This window comes from Amblyomma americanum, chromosome 9, assembly GCF_052857255.1.
Source record: "Amblyomma americanum isolate KBUSLIRL-KWMA chromosome 9, ASM5285725v1, whole genome shotgun sequence".
In the NCBI taxonomy this organism is placed as follows: Eukaryota; Metazoa; Arthropoda; class Arachnida; order Ixodida; family Ixodidae; genus Amblyomma; species Amblyomma americanum.
In genome coordinates, this window is record NC_135505.1 from 96856733 (window position 1) to 96878272 (window position 21540).

At 46.6% G+C, this 21540-nt stretch overlaps 1 protein-coding gene across 1 annotated transcript in view; it reads right to left on the bottom strand.

Annotated features, from left to right (window-relative positions):
- The window catches only part of LOC144103825 (endothelin-converting enzyme 1-like), a 176128-nt gene that overhangs the window by 100416 nt on the left and 54172 nt on the right, over positions 1-21540 (bottom strand). The window contains exon 6 of the mRNA XM_077636526.1: positions 11294-11362. Within this exon, the coding sequence (XP_077492652.1) occupies positions 11294-11362 (69 nt within the window). The remainder of the gene's footprint in view (positions 1-11293; positions 11363-21540) is intronic.

The window sequence follows — 21540 nt, forward strand, 5'->3', positions numbered from 1 at the left end:
TTTGCGTTTGAAGTATCATCCCTTGCAGCCGTCTTGGACTTGATCTAGTCGCTTCTTCATGCTAGACTGAAGAAGTTTGTGGTCACTCATGATCGTTGTAGCTGTTCCAAACGTGCACTGATGAAATTTGTGCAGTGAAACGACGATCGCTAGCATTTCCTTTTCTATTTGTGCGAAGCGCATTTCTGTCGGTGTTAGTGCTCTGCTGGCGAATGACACAGGTTTTCCGTCGTGAAGGAGAGCCGCTCCCAGTCCGAGATCGCTGGCGTCGCACTGTATCTCGACTGGCTTTCGCGTATCAAAGTGTGCGAGAATAGGCGCTCTTGTCACTGCCTCTTTATCACTTCGGAATGCTTATCTTGTTCTTCTCCCCAATGCCATTATGCGTCTTGGACTGTGAGATTTCTCAGTGATCCCAGTACTTACGATATTCTTGGCATGAATCTGGAGAGAAAGTTAATCATTACGCAAAATCGCTGCTCGCCTTGCGTATCAGTTGGTTGAGGCATTTCTTGAATTCCCTTAATGTTATCAGGATCCACTTTCAGTCCCTCCTTGGTCAGTACATGTCACAGGAAAAAGGTTGTGGCTGTTCGTAGACGTGTCTTCTCCTTATTGAGACGTATTCCTCTGTCGGCATCGCTGAAGAAGGTTTTCGAGTTTTATGTCGTAATCTCTACGCACGTACTTTTCAGTTTCACCTCCTCTGTAGACAAGGACATCGTCTCCTATGCACAGAACTCCGTTGAGGCCTTCAAGAGCCAATTGCAGTCTTTTCTGAGAAGTTTCGCTGCTTACCGCTAGTCCAAACAGTAGGCGGAGCCATCGGTATCGACCATTGGGCATTTGGAACGTGGTTTTGAGGCTTGATTATTCATCGAAGGAACATTGCCAGTATCCCTCTCGAAGGTCTAATTTTAAAAGATCTTGGCTTTTGCAAGCTCTGGTTGGACATCGTCGAGAGTAGGCAGCGTGTGGCGCTCTCTTTCCAGTGATTATTTTAGCGCTTGTCGGTCTCTGCAGATTCTCATGTCGCAATTTTCTTCGTTGCCACGACCATTAGGCTTACCCACTGCGTTGGCTCAGTGGTGCTTTCTATGACTCCTCTTTTTTCCATCATCACCAGGTTTTTTTTCAATTGTGGTTTTATGCTGACAGACACTTTGTAGCTTGTTATGGCTTTCGGCATTGCTTCTTGTTTAGTTACAAGGTGTACTTCCCGGTAGCTTTCCTAATGCTTCTCCAAAGATGTCTGGGTATTTTTGCACTATACGCCTTGTGGAGTCTTCTTCTGGAGCGTCAACTGTTGCTACTAGGTTGTAGCCAATTGCTATGAGACCAATGTTTTCTGCTGTTGTTCTTCCGATTAGAGGTGTGACCTCATCTCGAACAACTACAATATCCAGGACATCCTTCTTTCCATCTGCGGCTTTTACCTCAAGTTGGGCTTTGCCTTTCGAGCAAACTTTGCTTCCATTCCATGCCCTCAGTGTCGTTGAGCTCGCACTCAGCTGCTGTGGACGGACGTGTTTGGTTGTTATCACGTCAACTGCCGCTCCACTGCCTACTTGAAATTTTACTTCGTTTCCGTTCACTTCTATGAATGTGTAGACTGAGCTGGGCTGTTCATTGTTGACTGCCAATATGTCGTCTTCGTCGCTATCGACCTCCAGACGAGCCACTACCCTGCTGCTTTTGCATACTGCTGCGAAGTGGATCTCCTTTTTGCACTTCATGCACACTTTGTTCCAAGCTGGGCAGGCTGTTCTTTTGTATTCGAGGCTTCCTCCGCAGTGCTGGCATTTTGTTGCAATCGCCATCGAAGGAGGTTTTCTCTTTTCTTTAGAGCTTTTACTGTTGAAGGCGCGATGATTATGCTTCCTTACAGCGTTGATTTTGCTCCCGCTTGCTGCTGATCCCTCTTTAAATGCTTTCATCTGAAGTCTGAAGTTTTGTAGCCTCGTGAGCCAGACACTCTTTGGCGACTTTCTAGAGGGTTAGATCTTCGAGCTTTAGGATGTCCGCTCGCGCTTTCTCGTCCTGAAATCTGCAGGCGGTCTGGTCGCTGACCACTTTATCTCGTTCGTTTCCGATCCTGCAGTCGAGCGCTTTCAATTTCAAGTCCATGAGAAAATTATCAAACTGCTCTTCCAGATGCTGCATTCTCGATCGGAAGACGTATCGCGAGTACAGTTCGTTCTCCTTCGGTAGGAAGTGCGCGTCGAGAAGGCTGATCACATGCGCGTAGTCAAATTCTTGGTGTGGTCTTGCTACGGTGGTCTCCCCGAAGTCCAGAGTGTTGTAAATGTCGAGAAGTGTGCAGCCTCCGGCGATCAAAAGCAGTGCTACTTGCATCTATGGGAGCCTCTAGTAACAAGGTCTATGGGCAGAGCCAAAATCAAGGCACTTATTTGCACGGCTAGTCCTCCCCATGGGTGTGTGCAATTTTGCAAAAAGCGTGGCAGATATGCGAACCGCTATGCTCCTTATCAAAGGTTACACAAAAGCAGTTCTCAGCTTCCAGGACAAAACTAGAGCGATAGGATGCACGTCTGTAAATAATTAAATTTGGAAAGCCTCGGATGACAAAGCCACCAAAGTCACATCTGGGTAAATAAATTCCGTCCCGCATGCTTTAAGTGATTGTGTTCATTCTGGGGCCTAGAACAGCCTGTTACCAATTGTACAGACGGGGCTTTTTTGGAATCTAACGATGATTTTACTGTTTGGACAGCAGTGTTCGTGTGCAGGTGTTTGCTGCTAGAGTTGCAATTCCATCTTGCAGAAACAAAACTATTTGCAGAGGTCCACTGTTGTAAATATACAAGGAAAACTAAAGCTAACAGCAAAAAAAGAGAGAATTAAGGGCGCTGGGCATACTTGTGAGGGCCATGTTAGTGGCAAAAGCAAAATCAAATATATATCAAAGATAGTATGCGAGAGAGCAATACGCCTCAGGGCACGCAGAGTCAGGTGAAGCTTCCAAGAGAGAGGGAAGAGAAGTGAAGGCACGGACGTTAAGCAGAAGATACCGACTTGCTGCCCTACACAGGGGAAGGAGATGGGGGGATAGAAAAAGAATGGAGGCAAGAGAGCAAGAGAGCTGAGCTAAATTTAAGCACAGTACAGACATAATTTGCATACAGCAAAGCCTTAGCCCAGGGCCGAAAAAAACAGTATCAAGAAGCACAACAGTTTTTGGTAGGTCATCAGGGCCAACAATTGCTGTGGTTTGCTGTCCCAGAACCTTCATCTCCGTTAATGGAAGATGGTCAAGACATACATGCCAGTGCACATAGAGCTTTCAAGACTTTAATTAAGCATTGGAGACGGAATCTTTTTGTTGAAGAACCCAAGCTCTGAAAGGTTCAATTAAACAGTGTTCTAACCAATTTATGTCTCTTTAGCCTATTAGATGAAACGAGCTAAAATAAAAAAAAATGCAGGTGAAAAAATGACGCTAAAGTGTGACCGCCTTTATTATTTGATGAGTGAGTCCTTCAGTTATATAGTATGAATGAGGCGACTTTCGATACACAAGAAAAATGATTCAATACTGACGTATCAATAGCCTGCACAGAAAACCTTTTTTGAGGGACAGCAAAATATTGTCTCGTGTTTCTGTTTTAAAGTGCATTGAACCTTGCTGTGAATGTCATATCTTCAATGATTTGCAAATAGCTGCGTGGACCAAGCTCACTTTGGAATTTATGATGGTTCAACCGTCTGGATTAACATACTAATACGATACCTTGGCAAGCTTACCGTGTCATCGTACCTTGCGAATGTTTTGATTGTGTTGGAAGATTACTAATATTGTTGGCAGCTGTGTAGACGAGTTCTGTTTATGCTAACCTGACTGTTGGGATGAACATTCACGTGCTGGCTTCGATAAATCATGTCTTTCTGCTCCTCATGAACATATTGTGCCATATGATTTGTTCTTACCCTTTTGCAGTTATTTACAAGGTATGACTAATGTATGATGACCTGGTTGTGTGTATAAATATTTTCATACACATCTCGATTGGCCGCATATGTGTCCGCTTTGCGAATATTTTGTACCGTATGATCTGTTTGTGCCGTTGTGCAGTTATGCTACTATGAGTGGCTTATGTATGATGACCTGCTTGCTTGGATAAATGTTTTCACATATGTGCATTTTCCAAACAGAAACTGCCTCACCACAATCACAAACAGAAAACTCTTGCTACTGTCACTAAAGGCAGCGCCTCTTAGGTCACAGTAACAAAAGCGGCATTATTCTATAGGACGGTATCTGCCGTCGCCTTCCGACAAGGGCAACCAGTTTTCGAGAAACGGCGTGAGCCCACAGCACCGCGTCAACTCCAAGAATCGGCTCCAAAACCGACGAAAACGTTAAAGCAAAGGGCCGGGAGACCCCGCGCAGGGGCAGACAGGCAGACGTAAAGCCGTCGGTACTCCCTCCCGACGGCGCGAGAGAGAAATACTTTACTGCCGCATGTCACGTCGGAACCTCGTATGTGCGCGATGTATTCGACGCAGAGGTGGGAACATGGCCTCATTTTTACTTTTCCTCCCTAACCCTCATTTCTTAATCCGTGGCCCTCCCTCACCCTCGTCCACACTCTGAAAAATTATGCGGCCCTCCCTTGCCCTCACCCTCACTTAGAAATTCGCTGGCCCTCCCTCGCCCTCACCCTCACATCGTCGGCCCTCCCTCACCCTCACCATCACTAACAGTCATTTTGAAATTCGAGTTATATTTTCGAGTCTGCAACTTCTGGCGATATTACTGAGTAATAAACAAACAAGAAAAGCCCTCAAGACTCTATTGAACGAGATGCAAGATGCCTATACTGTTGGTTGTGTGCGGGTACGTGTGTGTGAGCTGTTTCAGCTAATACGTGAGACAAAACCGAGGCAGTTACGAGTTGGGCCCTAAAATATCACTCTGCCTTTACTTCTGGCACGCACTGCACGCATGCATGTGCCCTGCACTTATAACATTTCATTGTTATCTATATTAATTTTGCCTATACTGCAATCTCCACTGGGGATTTTAGCAGGCTGGAATCCAGATAAGTAAACACAAAGTAATAACACAGGCAATGAACTCAAGAAGAAGTAGAGCAACGTAGCTTGAAAATTTTGAATAATAAGCATACAAAAAGATTTTTAAACAATACTGGAAAGAAATGTCGACATAGATGATTTTGAAACGTGGTCGTTCGTTAGGAGATTCCGTTCAATTACTGTTTGTGGAAAGAAAGAATATTTAAAAGATTATTTCTATTGGTAAATGGCGTTACTGCGCGGCTATGTCTTTGCCGAGTGGCGTAACTCGATGAAAAAGAAACTACTGTCGTGAGATCTGTCTTATATTGGCCGTTAATAAATTTAAAGAGGAATTTTAGTCGCGGCAAACGGTTGCTTTGCGTGAATGAGGGCAAGTGCGCTTTTGATAACAGTTAATTCTGTCACCGGCGTACGTCCATATCTGTTATAAATGAAGCGAGCTTCTTTTCGTTGCACCATTTCTATATTATTATTAATATTAGATGCTTATAATGCATCTCGAGAAAAGCTCGACAAAAGTTCAGATAGGATAAATATTTACGCTTCTTATCTAGAGCGGTGTGTGCAGCAGTGATCAGCACAGCTTTGTGGTTCGATATTCTGTCTAATATCTAGCTATTTGTTTTGGCAGTAATTGATCCGCTAACTAAAAAAGGTCGAGCGTTGATTGACAATTGCCCTGAAATATGGTATTTTCTTCTACAATCTGCAATAAATCAAAGGCAAAAGCTATGCCAAACATAGCTTTACCTTGGGTGTCATGGTTTCTAGCTGAAAAATTTGACCAGTCTATTTCAGGCAAATTAAAATATCTTGACAGTATATTATGTACATTGAATTTAACATTCGTGCGCAAATTTTGCTTCAATTCCTATAATACGGCAACAGTGGAGTTGGGGGGCCTGCACATTGCTCCAATATTATATCTAACGTCCTCATAGCACATTGTACAAAAAATGCACTCTACATTGGGTACATCAGGCGTTGGTAAATTTCGCAGGGATGATTTAAACCGAATGCTGACATCTCCGCCTCTACCATCAGGATCCTTTCGGTGCGAACTGTAGCCACTGGTAAGGAACTCACTGTCGAATACTGTATTCTTAAGCAAAGTTTCTGTCAAAACTGCTATTTCAGGGTCATTCAAAAGCAGAAGAGCCTCCAACTCAGTTGTTTCGTTTGTAACACTTCTGAAATTAACACTTAGTATTTTCGGGGTCTCAGATCTCTTATTCCAGAGTCACTTTGATTTCTTTCTAAGCCTAAAGCGAAGAGCTCTTGTTGCATCCCAACCATACAGTACGCTATTAAGGCTTAGCTTATCATAGATTAGCTTTAAATCTTGGCGCCCTCTTTCCCCTCTTCTTCAGAGCTTTTCCACTGTTTCCTTATTTCCCTAACTCGTTTACAAAAATCCTCAGCTAATGATTTTGAGCGTTCTTGGTGTTTGGATTTTGAGCTGATTTTGGTGTTTTTGAGTTAATAGCATGATAGTAATAATGAAATTTTATCACAAAAGTCGTGCAGTTTCAAAACGACTGGTCACACCTTATTTATTTCCGTTTTTCCCCACCTGTGGTAACTTTCGACACCACTCACTGTTAAACCTTCTTCCAGAAAAAAAAAAGCCACAAATTACTTCCTTTCCAGTTTCTCGCTCTCTCCTGGGTAAGCTGTTTTATTCCGTACGTGATGAAGTTATTTCTCCTGCCTCTGTTCTCTAAATAGTCTTCCTGGTTCCTAACTGCACCAAGCATCTCCTGAAGTTCCGATATTACCGATTCCATGCCTTTTACCTTCGTTGCTAAAACATTTTGGCCCCACAAATGTTTCTTAATGCCAACAATTGGCTCAGTTGAACCGGAAAGTTTATTCTCAGTTATGTTTTGAGACGAATGCATGCCCTCCATTGTTGAATTAATATTGCTCTGGTCATCTAGCAATTCTGATAGCATTTGTTTTTCAATCGGGCCAGGATTTGTTCCAAACTCTCAAAAGACAACAGATCTTTTGATAATGCAAGAGAGGAAATGCTGAACGCACATTGGGCAGGGCAGCAGCACTAGAAAGCGATCGTTACTCCTGTAGCAATGTGCAGATTTGGAATCACTTACCTGGATAGCAAATCAAAAAGGATTGCTTAGCATGCTGCCTGGTTTCCTGCTGCCATGCCCACTGTGCTAAAATGGACTGCTAAAATCAGTCAGAGCATTGTTGCGTCTTTGTACAAAAACTAATGTACGCCAAGAGTATTTAGAATACAATTCAATTGCGTTTACCACGATAATTACAATAAGTGTAAAGCACAGAATCGACTCAGAGGAAGGAAATTTTGTAGGTCACTTAATTACCATTACCCGATGACATTGCGATTTCACTGGGTCTTCAGATTTTCACGGTTCCTTATCTTCCGCCATGTGCGTTTTGCTATAAGCTCGTTCAATGACGTTTCCACGCGAACGGATGAAAGATGATGATGACCACGCTTTCAAACTACATCATGAAAGACTGGCACTTTCAACAACTGCGCTCGTGAACGCGGCTACGTGAAAAAGACGATGACATTGCAAGCACAGCACAAGAGTTTGTCAGTTCGTACGGGCAGGGTGTTCGAATTTCTCCCAACTGATTGTTCAAATTAGGAAAGTGTATGAACCGACCGACTTAAAACTGGAGTGGCACTCCTTTGTGATGCACCCAGCCTATAACTCGCGTCTTCTCTGTTGCGGTATTTTTTCCCATGTTTTCCGTGAAGTATCCTAAAAGCTTTGTAAATAATCTAGTTGACGTAAATAGAATATATTTTCAATCTTATAAATGTCATGCTTAAAAAAAAGCTATGGCGACGGCGTGGTGGTCTGAAGTAGCAGCCAGCGGAACTGATTTTCTAGTGCCACCGCGATTTCGGATCCCGCTTCGCCAGCTTTAAAATTTTATAATTATTTAGTGCCTTTCTCCGGTGCGGCGCCGGCTTTCCGTTGCAGTGAGGCTCTTATGTGGTCGCTTAAAGGGGCCCTGAAACACATTTTCAGTTCATTGTTTTTCCTTTTGGTTCCAAAGAATGAGTTAAAGTGATGCTATTAGCATCGGACGTACCGCGTTTACTGCGGTTTTTAATATTTTAATTAACTCGCAAAAACAAATTCATGGCGCTGACGGTGTCACCATACAGTGGTGGTCACCATACAGTGGCGGATATGACATCACTTAGTTGGAGCTTGATGATTGGAGAAAGAGCAAATATTCTGCAAATTGTGTTAATAACTAGAGACATGGTTTGTCAAGTTTTTGTGTTTTATATTATATTACCAAAACCAACTTGTTTGCCCTAGATAAAAGCACTGTAAAGCAAGTAAAAGAAAAATACACCACCAGAGGCTCTGGCTACTTTTTGCGTCAAAGGACTTTGCGCCTCTCTGTAAACACCCTACGACCCAGCACTCAACACTTATGGCTACTCTCTATGTATCTGAAAGCGGCTTTGCGGAATTGATCCGATCGAGCCATTGCACTCTATAAGCGTTCGTTTCGGTCCCAAAGTAGGATGCGTTCGTTCGTTTCACATTTAGCATGCAGTGCACATCGTCAGCTTGTGGAGGATCACCGGGCGTTGGCGCCAGATGGCGCCACGTTCCCGTCAAAAGCGCACGCTCCTTGATCGCCGTGACCAACCAACGCGCTGGGAGCGACGGGCGAGGATTACCGGTAAGCAGTAGCGGTACGCACTATGCTAAATATGTCGGATATCTTGCGCAGGCTGTCACACCGTCGCAGTATCTCGCGCTCGAGTTCGGATACATAAGGGAACGTCACTGATCAGTGTTCCCTTCTGCTCCGTCGACGTGATGATGAATCTCACTGGGTCAGCTGGGCGTTCACATGGTTGTTGTAACCATGCAAACGGCGCGGCCAGCCTTGGCATGAACGAGTAAGAAAGAACAGGCAACCATGGAGTGCAAACTTACGCCATGTGCTCAGATAGGCTGTTTTGATTCGTCGCACTAAGTGTCGTCATTGGGAGAGTGAAATGGGAATGGGAAGCTGCGCGAAAATCGAGTTGAGGGCAGCATTTTGTTTGCTTGTATTTTGAAATTTCTTCATTTAATACCTTCCGTTCCCATGCATCGATTCTCCTTATTCTTTTTGAGTCAGTATCTGTGTGACATAAAGAATCAATCTGAGGTGTAACCGGCATCCGTTCAAGCAGTGTTTCGCAGCGCCTTTAAAATAAATTATTATTGAGGCACTTGAAAATAAACCACTAGCTAAAATGCAGCATTTGGGCTGAATAATAGTAATCACTAACTCCCCGATTCTTCAGTGAAAGATTCCTCTGGTTACCATTTTAGGGCTCTAGTGCTTCCCCTCCGCCAAAAAGTGGTTGTCTGTCTCTCCGAAACCTGCTTTAAGCACGTGGGCCACCTTGGTCACGTGACATTTTGACGTTTTCCCAAGCTGCCCATCAGATTGTGAGCAAACTGCACCGTGGCAGTTCAATTTAATGATTAGTCGCGAGAGATTCCTCGGGAACAATATAGGTCTCACAAACCCCCCTCCCCCCCCCCCCCCCCCCCCTATGGCAGCACCTGCCATAACAGGGCAGTGGCGCCTGGCTTAACCGCTGCACCTCTGCGCCTGGAACGAAATCAGGACTCTCAGGTATCTGTGAATGTAAAGAATGACCAATTCTACCTCAATACAAGTTTAAAATGGTGCAATAACACTCAAAATTACACCATATGACATATCAACCAAAGTAAGCATGTTCAGGCCAAGCAACCGCATAGAAATTCGAGGTAAACCGTGCGAAACAGGACTAATGGTGCTAGCACACAACTCATGGTTAACCCCAAGCGAAACCACCCGTGATTTTTTTTGCTTGCACGTCTACGCCCTACACAAAACCTGGCGCTATCTTTCCATCCCGCCTCCTGTAAATATGCTGTCAATTACTCTTCCTAAAAAAATTATGGCTTCACCTTGGACAGATGTTGACTGGCAACTGCCGGACTATAGTACCTTTTTGACAAAGTGAGAATCGCCGGCCCTTTAAACTAAAAGAAACATACACCTTGAAAACATATAACAAAGCCACGCAACGAAGGCACTCTCCTTACGCAGGCCGCCGTTGTCTCTATTACTTGCAGCTGAGGGCAGGTATATAAAACATAAACTCAGTTGTGAAATGACCAGACGAAAAAATGAACAAAATGAGCGAGAAAAAATTTGGAGGACGCTTAAGCTTCGTCTTTAAGAGTGAGACGCGACAGCGTGTTGCAGCGCTGCAAAGAACGCCATCGCCCGTTCGGCGCAGCGCGCGGCCCGTTGGACAATTTAAAGAAAGAACGCCTGTCTCACATATCTCGGTGGACACTAGAACCGGGTCGTAACGGAAGGAAATTGAGATGAAAATTGATTTTAAGGAAAGAAAGAAAATGATGCCTGTCTCAGGATTCTCGCTAGACACCCGTACCGTGCCGTAAGGGAAGGATATCCCTTCCCCTACGACGCGGTTCAGGTGTCCACCGAGATACGCCATTTATCGCTCACGGCCAAAGACGCCAATGACACCGGCTTTTCTTGGACACAACCTCCGTCATGCTGTCGCGTTAAAAAAAGAGAGCGGAGGTTCGAGACAGTGGGGGCGGAGAGGGGTGAGTTGCCCGCAAGGAAAAAAGGCGCCGACAAGAATTATTATTGGGGGAAGATTCCTTTGGCGGAAGCGAGAGGTTGGAACAAGAGGAAAGAAAATAGCATAAACAACAAAAGAGCAATAAAAGACTAAGGAACAGAAAACAATATTGCGCGCATATGCATCAGAGCTCGACCCACTCCCCACGGGTGCAGCTAGCTGTTAACAGTTCTCTTGTTATATATATATATATATATATATATATATATATATATATATATATATATATATATATATATATATATATATATATATATATATATATATATATATATATATATATATATATATAAGAAAGCATCAGATTGGACAGCCGTCGCCGTACCTTAGTTGGTAGAGCACCCATCGGCGGCATGGTTATTTTTCTGCTGCTTTATAAGTAACATTCTTGAAGCGACAGAATTAATTGAAGTATTATTCTCCCTTTGATCGTCACTACAAATTAAAAACGAAACATTCCCCTAAGCACCTTGGTTTCGGTGACTGTTGGCTTCCTTCATATATTTATATATTACGCAGTATACAAAAAACAGCACTTACGTTTGTGAATTTCTCTTCTAACAATCCAATCTTCTCTTCGCTGGATTTTTCCCTATAACCGCTTGTAAGCTGTAAAGGATATGCGTCACAAAGCGGAACCTCAATTGAAACGGTCATAAACATTCATAAAAACACACATTAGAACAACAAAGTTGAAGTTGCGCTGGAAACAAGTGCGGAATAGTAACACTATATGTAACTCTCTAGAGCTGAGTCAGGTATGTTAAGTTACTTTCTGGCCCACGTAGGCATTTTAGTGCTTATGAGTGGAACGTAAATATTGAACAGGTTCTCGAGGAGCATATTTCTGGTACAGACTGCCGATTTTGCGCTTAAGAATTTCTTTATTTTTTTTCTATTCGGGTGGCGCGCTCACAACTAATGAGCGCTAAAAAACTTTTGAGCTCGAGTCCATTGATTTCTTTTCCGTCAGCTCTAGAGAAACCTTACCATATGCAGAACTGAAAAGTTCTCTTAGGCACACAGCTCGCTGCGAATGTAGTTAGTGGTATTTTGTGCGCTAGAGCTGTATGTTGGCTAAGAACCAATATAGTAGTGAGCTGCAGATTAATTCCATCCACTTGCATTTGTTTACCGTATAATGATATCGCACAACACGAAGGTGTCGTGACAATTTCGGCTCATTTGAAATACCTCTGCCGCAGCTCGAATTCGACCACGCCTTCGCACAACAGCCGATTGTCGCTACGAAAACACCCCCGCACCGTATGGCAACTCAAAAGCGGCCGAAGAAAATACGTTGAGAGGAAGACACATAAAGCCACACAGGACTCTTGAATGAGCGTTAAATGTTGCAAGGAGAGTCATATTTTTAGATTTTTCTTTGTAAACGCTTATATACACTTGAACGACAATTGAATCAAAATGGTTTTTCTGCTTTTACACAGGACAAAACCCGTCATTAATGGGGCGGACTACCGATTAGAAGAAGAGGTAATGTTTCTCTTTAGCGCAGGAGAAAAACCCTTATGAATGGCACAGCCATACTGAAAACTAAGATTATATAACACAAGGAAAAATCCCTCATGAATGTTGCAGCCTACCAAAAAAAATTAGAAATAAGTTTTGTTATTTCACAAAGGGGAGAATGCTACCGTGAAACGAAAATGCTTTTCCATACGCGATGACCACTCCACAAACTCGGGGACGCATTATTCAACCCAGGGCTGCTATGCAGGTCCCCGAGTTGCGACTTCACCCGACTTTCCGCGACGGCAATCCGTGAATAAAGAGAGCACGGAAGGCGCAAAAGCACCGGATAACAAAATGTCGAGAAAAAGCCACGTACGTCAACCAAAAGGCACAACACGCATTGCATGTCAAGGATGCCAAAACACGAGACTGCTCAATGCAAAGCGCTAGTGTTGCTTAATGTTATCAACACCGTCATTATCACCAGGAGCAGCCTGACTAAGCCCACTGCAGGGCATCTCCCATGTCTGCCCCATTGATCCCCTCGTAATATCGTGACCTATCTGCCGGAGCTGGTTCTTCATCGCCTGTGACCCGCGCGGCTGGCAGTGCGCGTGATAACGAAAAAAACGAAGTGCCCAAAGCACGCGCATGGTAGAACGCTTGGGACCTTAGCCAGGATCGGGCGCTGCCGCCGCCGCTACGCTGCTGCCTCATCTTCGACAGCCCTCAATAAATGTGGATGCTGTCGCCTTCCTGGGTGACCTCCACATTGTGGTGAACCGTAGAGCCACACGTTCTCCCGCAGCTGCGTTCCTGAATAGCGGGCTGACCGGACGTAGTCTGCGACCCGCCGATTCCGGCGTTCCGTTCTCAAGGCGTCGGCGGGGGGTTCGCTCAGTTCGAGGCTGCGTTGTACCTGAACGGCATAACCATCAGGCCGTTCAAACACGCAGTCCTCCGATATATCTTCCCTCCCGACCTGCTGCGCCGACTCTCCTGCCCTGTCTTGGACTGCCAGCCGTACGACGATCTGCGCGCTGCCATTCTGGCGGACTTCGGCGTCTCCTACTTCCCGCTGCCACTCTACAACGCTGTAGACCCGCTTTCGCCGCCGCAAGAAGCTTACCCAGCACCAGCCTCGCTTTCGCCAACGCAGCCTTCGTCACAGCACTGCCCGCCTCGGCAGCCCCTAGCCACCAGCCCGCCACTCCAGCCCAGCGTCTCCGGCACCACCGTCCATCCTCATAACACACAAGGTAGGCTCAACATCAGCTTTTCCGCAAGTCCTGCTCCCACAACTGCCTTCTCCGCCTCTTTGGACACGCCTCATTGCAACAGTTCCCACCCAGAGACACATTCGGCCCACTCCCCACCACCTCGCCCACCACTGCGGTCATCACCACAGCCTCTTGACGACAAGGAATGTCCGGTGACCGTACGCGTGTCGTGGTTTTCAACATCCCCGTTTGCCTCGTCACAGCCACGAACAGCTCAACAGGCCTCTGCTGCGACGTCGATGCCGCGGCCAGCTCATGCTAAATAGCTGGGCAAAACCCAAGCCTGCTCGTCACGCCCCAGCCCCTCCAAAGATCCGAAATGCAGTCAAAGTCACACGAAGCAGGATGAGACGGCCATACTGATGACAGTGGTACCAAGCATGGCGATAGTCACACCGCTCTAGTTCGCCTGACAAGGACCCTGAACCAATGCCAGCGTCTGTCCTCTAGCCAAACCAGACCTCTGATGTGGATTCTTGCTCTCCAGCAGTATTATAATCTTCAAAGACGCCTGACACCACTGGCTCAGCCACCGCCAATTGCAAGTTCAACGGGAGCCCACCGCACACAGCCTCTCGACCGCAGCAGATTCCGGTTACACCAACACTGCCGCTTCATCAGCCGCCGTCTAACACGATGCCTAGGCTGACGAGGCCCGCTGAAGCGCCCCCGCTTGCTGTCACGGTACCGCGGCCGCCTCCGATGGCGGCTACCTCGCCGGCGTCCTCCTTCATGCACGGCTCAGAGACACTGGCAAGGGCGTCACTCCTGCGGCCGCCTGTCACGTTCAAGTCAATCACACCTGGCTGTGCGCATGTCCCAGCAGCCACATGTAGTCGACCTCAGCCGTACCCCTGCCTCTCACCTCACTGTGCCTCCAATAGCCGCCCGCCTAGGTACCAGACCAATGTGCCCGGCAGCAGTTGCGAGAATCTCAAGGCTCGCAGCACTCCTAGCTGTCCTCAAATGTCATAACGCGTCCCTTGACGCCCTCCAGAATGTCGGCCGGAGCGCCACAGCCAGGGTCGCCTGCCTGAGCCGCGCCCCAGGAACCCGGACGCCCGTCACGATTCTTTGACGACTTGACCAGCAGTTTGTTACCACCGCTTTGTGCTTCACGTGCCTGCTCCTCCGTGTACCCACTGATAATCTGGAGGGGGGGGGGGGGGGGGTATCCCTGTAGTCACCCGCGCGGCTGGCAGTGCACTTGATGCCGAAAAAAACGAAGTGCCCACAGCACGCGCGGCGTAGTACGCTTGGGACCTTGGCCAGGGCCGGACGCTGCTGTCGTCACTCCGCTGCGGCCTCATCTCCGGCAGCCCTCAATAAAAGTGGCCGCGGTCGCCTCCCTTGGCGACCTCCACATATCCGTTATCTATTTGCTCACTCACAGAAAACAATTTGCCAACACCTTTTTTCGGCCTGTCAGAGGCTAATTTCTGGTGTCGCTCCTTATCTATCCATCCCGAAGCCGAGCAATGCAACCGCAGTGCATTCATTGACCAACCCTTTTGCCTCTTTTCATGACTGCACAGCCATGCCAACTGAGTTTTGGGGCGGCATTGTGTAACAGTCGATTTCATTTTTAATTTAATTCATAATTTTATTTCGTCGTGGACGAAAGCAACAGCTTGTGAGCAAGCAAATGGCTACTCACAGACATAGCCGATCTTGTCGTGGGGGCATAGCTAAGCAGCCTCGTGCCACTGCATCCAGTCTGGCTTAATTGCACAAACCACGCTGTACCAATTCGGCGCTTAAACGACGCCCACTTTCTTTGCCGAGACTGAACTAGTGGCGATAAAGGTCGTCACGCGTGTCTAAGAGGTCGTCGTGCTCCGTGAGTCGTGGGCGTCCGCGACATTCAGCCAGTGCGACACGGACTCAAGGCACGTTTATGCAATCAGGTGGCATCACGGGCATGTTTCTGTCACGGCCAGCATGACGTCTGCTCTAAAGCCCTAAGGTAATGAGAGAAAAGATCCCTAATAGGCGAATAATGGTATGGTAAGGAATTGTATCGCTACAGAAACCGATCCCTGTGATACTATACCAGACACCCTTAGCATACCATGTACTTTGCTACCGCCATCGTTACCGGAGTACCGGAATTCTGCCCACCGGTCATCAGCATGCGCTGATTGTTGCCGATGCGGAAGGCTTGCGCGCAGCTGCTGGGTAGCTGGCACCATCTGGCGGCCTCTAGGTGACCTGCGCATGCGCAGTGACGACGCGCGGGCTTCCGGTACTCTGGTCACGGTAACGGTACACGGTAGGCTAAAGGTGTCTACTGAGAGAGAGTGGAGCATGCTCCTCACCACCGCTTCGTAGTCCTCGTCATCCGTGGCTAACGCCCTGCTGGTAGCTGAAGGAATGTTACAACACAGTTTCGCCGTCCGTTGCAAGGTTCCCATGCGGGTTGTTGAATTTTTATTTCACCGCGGTCCAAGGTAAAAAGCGACCCGCAGTTGGCGTATTATGTGTTTTCGACAGCGACGCTCAGCTTCATCAGAGATGACATCGATATACCTGCTATGTTTCGAACGCGCAGTTTATTTAAATTTATAAAGAGGGACTGTGGAGCCCTACAAGTTCGACTGTTAATTTCTGTGAGCAAGGCATTGTTTACACTGGAAGCGCGTTGTTTGTGGCCTAACCTTAACGTTACGCGCATCATGGTTTCATGCCACCCGTGGTGAATGAGGTAAGGCTTTGCTCGAAATTGGAAATCGGGCAAACTTGTGAATTGTGAAAGCGACTTAACTGAACATGGCAGAGCTATGACGGTGGGAGCAGAAACATTTTAAGCTTGGGCCGTCGCTTCGAGCGCCAGCAAAGGTCAAAATGACCGACTGGAGCCGTTTAATGACAACCGACGAAGATTTCCGGGGTCATTTTCGCCTGTGGAAAACGTCGGTGCTATGGCTGCGCCATGAGCTAGGCGCCGACGCGTGTCTGCGGAGAGTGCCTGACTGCGCTTAATGGCGCACAGTCGAAGAGCAAGGCTTCTGTGGTGAACTGTTTTACAGAACTGGCTGTTTACTCGGAAACGTAGACTAAGACCCATAGAATGAGCATCATCATACCACTGTGAGTCGCTGCATACTGGACGTCTCCGACACACCTTGCATAGGTGGTGGCTCGCTTTCCCAAAACTCAGACCAACCGTGCTTATATTGTCACGTAGTGGTGACGGCAGTCGAAGCAGCGATGAAAACGGACAAAAGGTCTTCTAAAAGAAGACTGTTTATTGGGCTGACTTGCGCCCACAATGGACTGAATCACTCGGCGGCCGCGAAGCGACAAGCGTGCTCGGCGGTCGTCGAACAGAATGCCCGCCGCTTTCGGCCGTGCTCAATTTAGAGCTGATAGCGAACTTTCGAGATAAAGCGTGCAAAGTTACTAGAACATTCCGGAACAACGTAGAATCAGCTCTGCCTGGCTGCGATCAATCGAGATAAATCTAGTCGCGTCTCGCGTCGCAAACAAAGCGATGAAGTGGTGTGGCGGCAGATTTGAAAAACGAACAAATACTGTAAATATTCGCGGCAAAATTATAACGCGCTTTTCCTTTTTGCGATAACATAATGGACGTCATGGTATGTCGAAGTCACATAAATAGGGCAGAACCCTTATCTATGCACGTTCTTGGCGTGCTTCGTGTTTCAGCAGTTCTAGACGTTTATTGTACTTTGCACATACATTGCAATAAATGCTCCTTCGTAGTCTAGCTCATACGTGATCAAGGAATCAACAAGGTAATTTTTGTGGTCTATGAAAACTAGACAAGCAGCGAAAGTTTTTTTCGAAGTGCATTGGCACAGAATGAAAAGGCTATTTATCGCAATGATCAACGCCTAAAAATTAAGTGCGTACGCCAATCTCTGGCTTAAATTACACACTGGTTTCTTCAGAGGCGCTACTTGGTTTGCTCTGCAAGTCGTTTATTTTGTATTTATACTGCATGCAGGACTTCAGCACACTTTATTGGTGGCCGCCGCAGTTGCTCAGCGGTTGTGGCACAGGGCTGCTGCCCCATAAGACGCGAGTTCGATCCTGGTCGTGGTGGTCGAATTTCGATGAAGACGAAATTCTGGAGGCCCGTCTACTGTCCGATGTCAGTGCACGTTAAAGAACCCCAGGTAGTCGAAATTTCCGGAGCCCTTCACTACGGCGTCCCTCATAGCCTGAGTTAGTTTGGGACGTTAAACCTCCATAAACCAAACCAAACACTTGATTCGTGAAATTAATCAGCCGCCAAATGAAAGGTTGAACGGTAGTAGGGATCAAGCTTTGAGATTATTGGACTGGTGATGAATTTGTCAGATCTCTTGTCATTCTACTAGTCATTTTTTTTTACTTTACATGAAGCATAGGCACGCGTTAAAGCCTAAATTTATTGAAAATGCAGATCGAGCTAGCCCTCAGCCATAACTTCCCCCTATCCCACATGAGACAAATAGGAAAAATAGGCTCCAGTCCGACAGCAATTAATCTTCACTAACCATATTTCTCTTTTTGTGTTTTAAATTCTAACGCACGATACCTCAGCTCCACATGTTGCCGAGATGTGCGAAAAAGTTGCAAAAAATATTGAGCGGGATGATAATATGTGGCCGGGTGTAAAGTGGCATTTGGAATTAGAATGGGCAAATTTTTCACGTATGCCTACTTCAGGGTGCGGAATTGTCAGTATTCCATCTATATATTTATTTCGCAGCCATGCGAGGCGCAAACGTGACCGCTGTTGACAAAGGTGTGAACATCAGCGTAGGTATTGTTACAACGAAATTAGATGCAACAATGTAGACAGAACAGGTAACTTTTCGCTCCTCCGCCGCCACCGTAAGCGCTGCGTCATCTTTGTTTACACATAACTACGCAAAGATACCCTGCGCAGACTGCTCTCCATTCAAATTAAGCCCGCCGTTTTCCAGGTCATGTCGGAAGAAAAAGATCCGCACCTAGCGGAAGTTTTGCGTGAAGTTAAAGTCACCACCACTGATAACGCGACCGTAGCATTCCCTCACGCTACAAGGAAAAATGCAGTGATTTAGAAATTATTCTAAAGCGCATTAAGCACGCATCTTGAACAGCATAAAATAATAATTAAAAGTGAACTCTAAAAGTGCACTGAAACATTACTCTCGGAGCATACACGCACCAGTAATGCCCTTAGTAGAATCATTTACAAATGAAAGAGGGCGCCGGCAATGCATTCACGTGAGCAGTACTTCGTCGGCTGCTCGCAACGCATATAAGTCGACGCCCAATGAATGATAAACTAAGAGTGACTGTACATAACAGAATGAAGCTGGAGGCATGCCTAGGGAAGAATTTTGCCTATTGATAACATTAAATTACTCATCTGAGGGCGTCGCCAGACCTCAGAGAGGCCCCTAAAGTTGTGAACACCGTGGAATTATGCTTATCGTCCGAGGTCGGATCATGTAGCGTTAGCCAGGACCGTGGTCCGGATGGCGTCCTCAGTTTTGGTCGCTTGTCTGGGAGTGGGCCTCAAGCTGCGAGCTAACTCTCTCTGATCATAGCACAGAAAAAAAGTAGGGCCTACTCAGCAAACACCACAAAGCGAAGGTAGTTAACGAGGAATAGTCTGGTCATGATTGAGTAACGCCCTCATCAAGATATTCCAGCACACCGCTTTCCCTAACCAGGGTTCTCGGTTGAACGGTTCACGCTACTCCTGTACGCTTTTTCTTTCCTTAGTGGGAGGCATGATAAGAGATCTAAAAAGGTTAGCCTCCAAAGCGCAGATCACACAGCTCGCAGTAAATAAGCGGCAATGATTTCCTACCTGCTGCTATGTCTCACGAGAATAAAAAGTACGCAAACGAACACGTGTGGAGGTTACTTCAGCACCGGAGCATTTACCAATCTTCTGTCAATGGTAATAGAACTGCGCCATTAGGAACCAGCGGCTGTTTGTTCCATGCACTCAAGCTGGTATACTCGGCTCCCTTGGTCTGTGCCCGATCTTACATCGACAAGACAGGCCGATGTTTGAAAATTGTGAGGGCACTTAAGTCTGCTTATGTGTAGGAATGCGAAAAAATGTGCTTTGAGGAAAGAATAAGTTTTTAAGGAAATGAAAGGTCTCCGGAGCTGTCAGATCACGACATATCGGTGGACTTCTCAACTGCGGCTTAAAGAATGACACTCAACATCGCTGTGAACTGGGCCTGGGAACTGGGAAAGGAACTGAGGCCTTTCTTTGAGCCGACAACATATCTGCGCGGGCACGCCGAGAAGACCACGAGGGATATAGTCGAGGCTGGCGAAAATTTCTAAACAGGAGTGCGTTTTTCTTACGTATAGTGATCCAGCGACTGCTGTTTCAAGGCTTTTGGTTCATGTGTTGACTTGGTAGGTTCAGTCCGTTCAGAGCGATGTATTGTGTTTCTTTTGCTTTGTTTTTCTCGTGGATTTGTTTCACACGAGAGTCTTGCTGCTGTCGAGGAGGGGCATGATGTATCGCCTTATTTTTGGTGTTTTTTCTGCCGCACGAACATATTCGTCGAATTGTTTATTCGAAGGCCCTTTGAAACCCGCCGTGGTGGCTGAGTGGTTAGGACGCTCGCCTACTGAGCTGGAGCATCTGGATTCGAACCAAACCGCGGCGGCCGCGTTTCGATGGTGGCAAAACGCAAACGTATTGTGTTCGATGCCAGTGGACGTTAAAGATCCCCATGTGGTCGAAATTATTGAGGAGCCCTACATTATATTCTTCATAGATATATTCTAACCATAACCTATATTCTTCATAGCTACGCGAACATACACGGCAGAGAGATAGCAGAGGCTGCGGAGATTGCGAAATCGGCAGACGACTGTGTCAGTACACCATGGTTGCTTTTAAGTGCAAAAGGACTTATTTTCTAAGGTTTCCAACGCGAAAGTTGCTTTAAAAGGTCTTGGTTTGTTGTACTCGGCATCCTCTCACTATCTTTGTAATTTTTTGCACATCTTATGCACGTGCCACGTGTGGATTGCTGTTGCAGCAAGAGGGGGCGTCGTTTTTGTGTTTCTTTTGCTTCGTATGCCCGCTGAGCTGTATATATGTAGACACAACGCTAGGCAATGAACTTGATTGTAGTCAGCGCTTTGAATTAGAAGCATGAGATACCAACCTGCCCGAGAATTTGTTTTCGGCTACTTCAACTGCAGGTAATATTTATAAAACCCATGCACACGTCGTCTCAAGACTGTTTGTTAAAATCCAGAAGCAGCATTCAAAGCGCGCATAAGCAAAAAATTCATTCAAAACCACTTGAAACCGTTCGACTACATTTAGCAGTTTTTTTACTAGCTGCTTTCTGGCAATGTTCACTGGCACTGTACTTTCTTTTCCTCTATAGGATTTCGCTACACGCCACCAAAAGCCTCATGGGTTTAGTTGCTGGCCCAGGGAGCCAGCTTCCCAGATGGTACAGGAGCATTCACTCGGGCGGCACAAGCACTCCCTGGCCTTGTGGGCAGTCAGGAACCGGCGGCTGCAGGTGAGCAGGAAGAAATCTACAGGGTAGACTTCCTTACTGATCCCATCTGTAGCGCCGGCCGCTGCAGCTTGTTCCAGGAGCTCGCGGCGGCCTGTGGCGCCATTCATCTCACTCAGTAGCCAGCTCTCACGCTCAAGTTGCGCTGTAAGTGAAAGGGGAGGTGGCTCCCGTGGACATTTCCTTCTACAAGAATTTTAATATGTTCAGAAAAAACTCGGAATTGGAAATAGTAAATACTTAGATAAAAGAGAAGAGAGAAAGCAATATGCCAAGTTTCAGTTTGACCAGGTCATTCTTTTCTCCGTCGTCTGCGCCGAATACCTTGTTGCTCTCCTTGTAACGCGCGCCGGGCTCTCGCCAGGTCTTGCTAATTCGTTTGGGCCGTAGAAGTAGCGCATTTGAAACACATAATGTAAGCTGATAGAGCGCACTGAGTCAGAACTTCGCGGAGGGTTTAAGGTGGGATGGGCGTCAGAGGTCTTGTAGGTCTATCAATAGGTGGACTATAAAGGTGCGT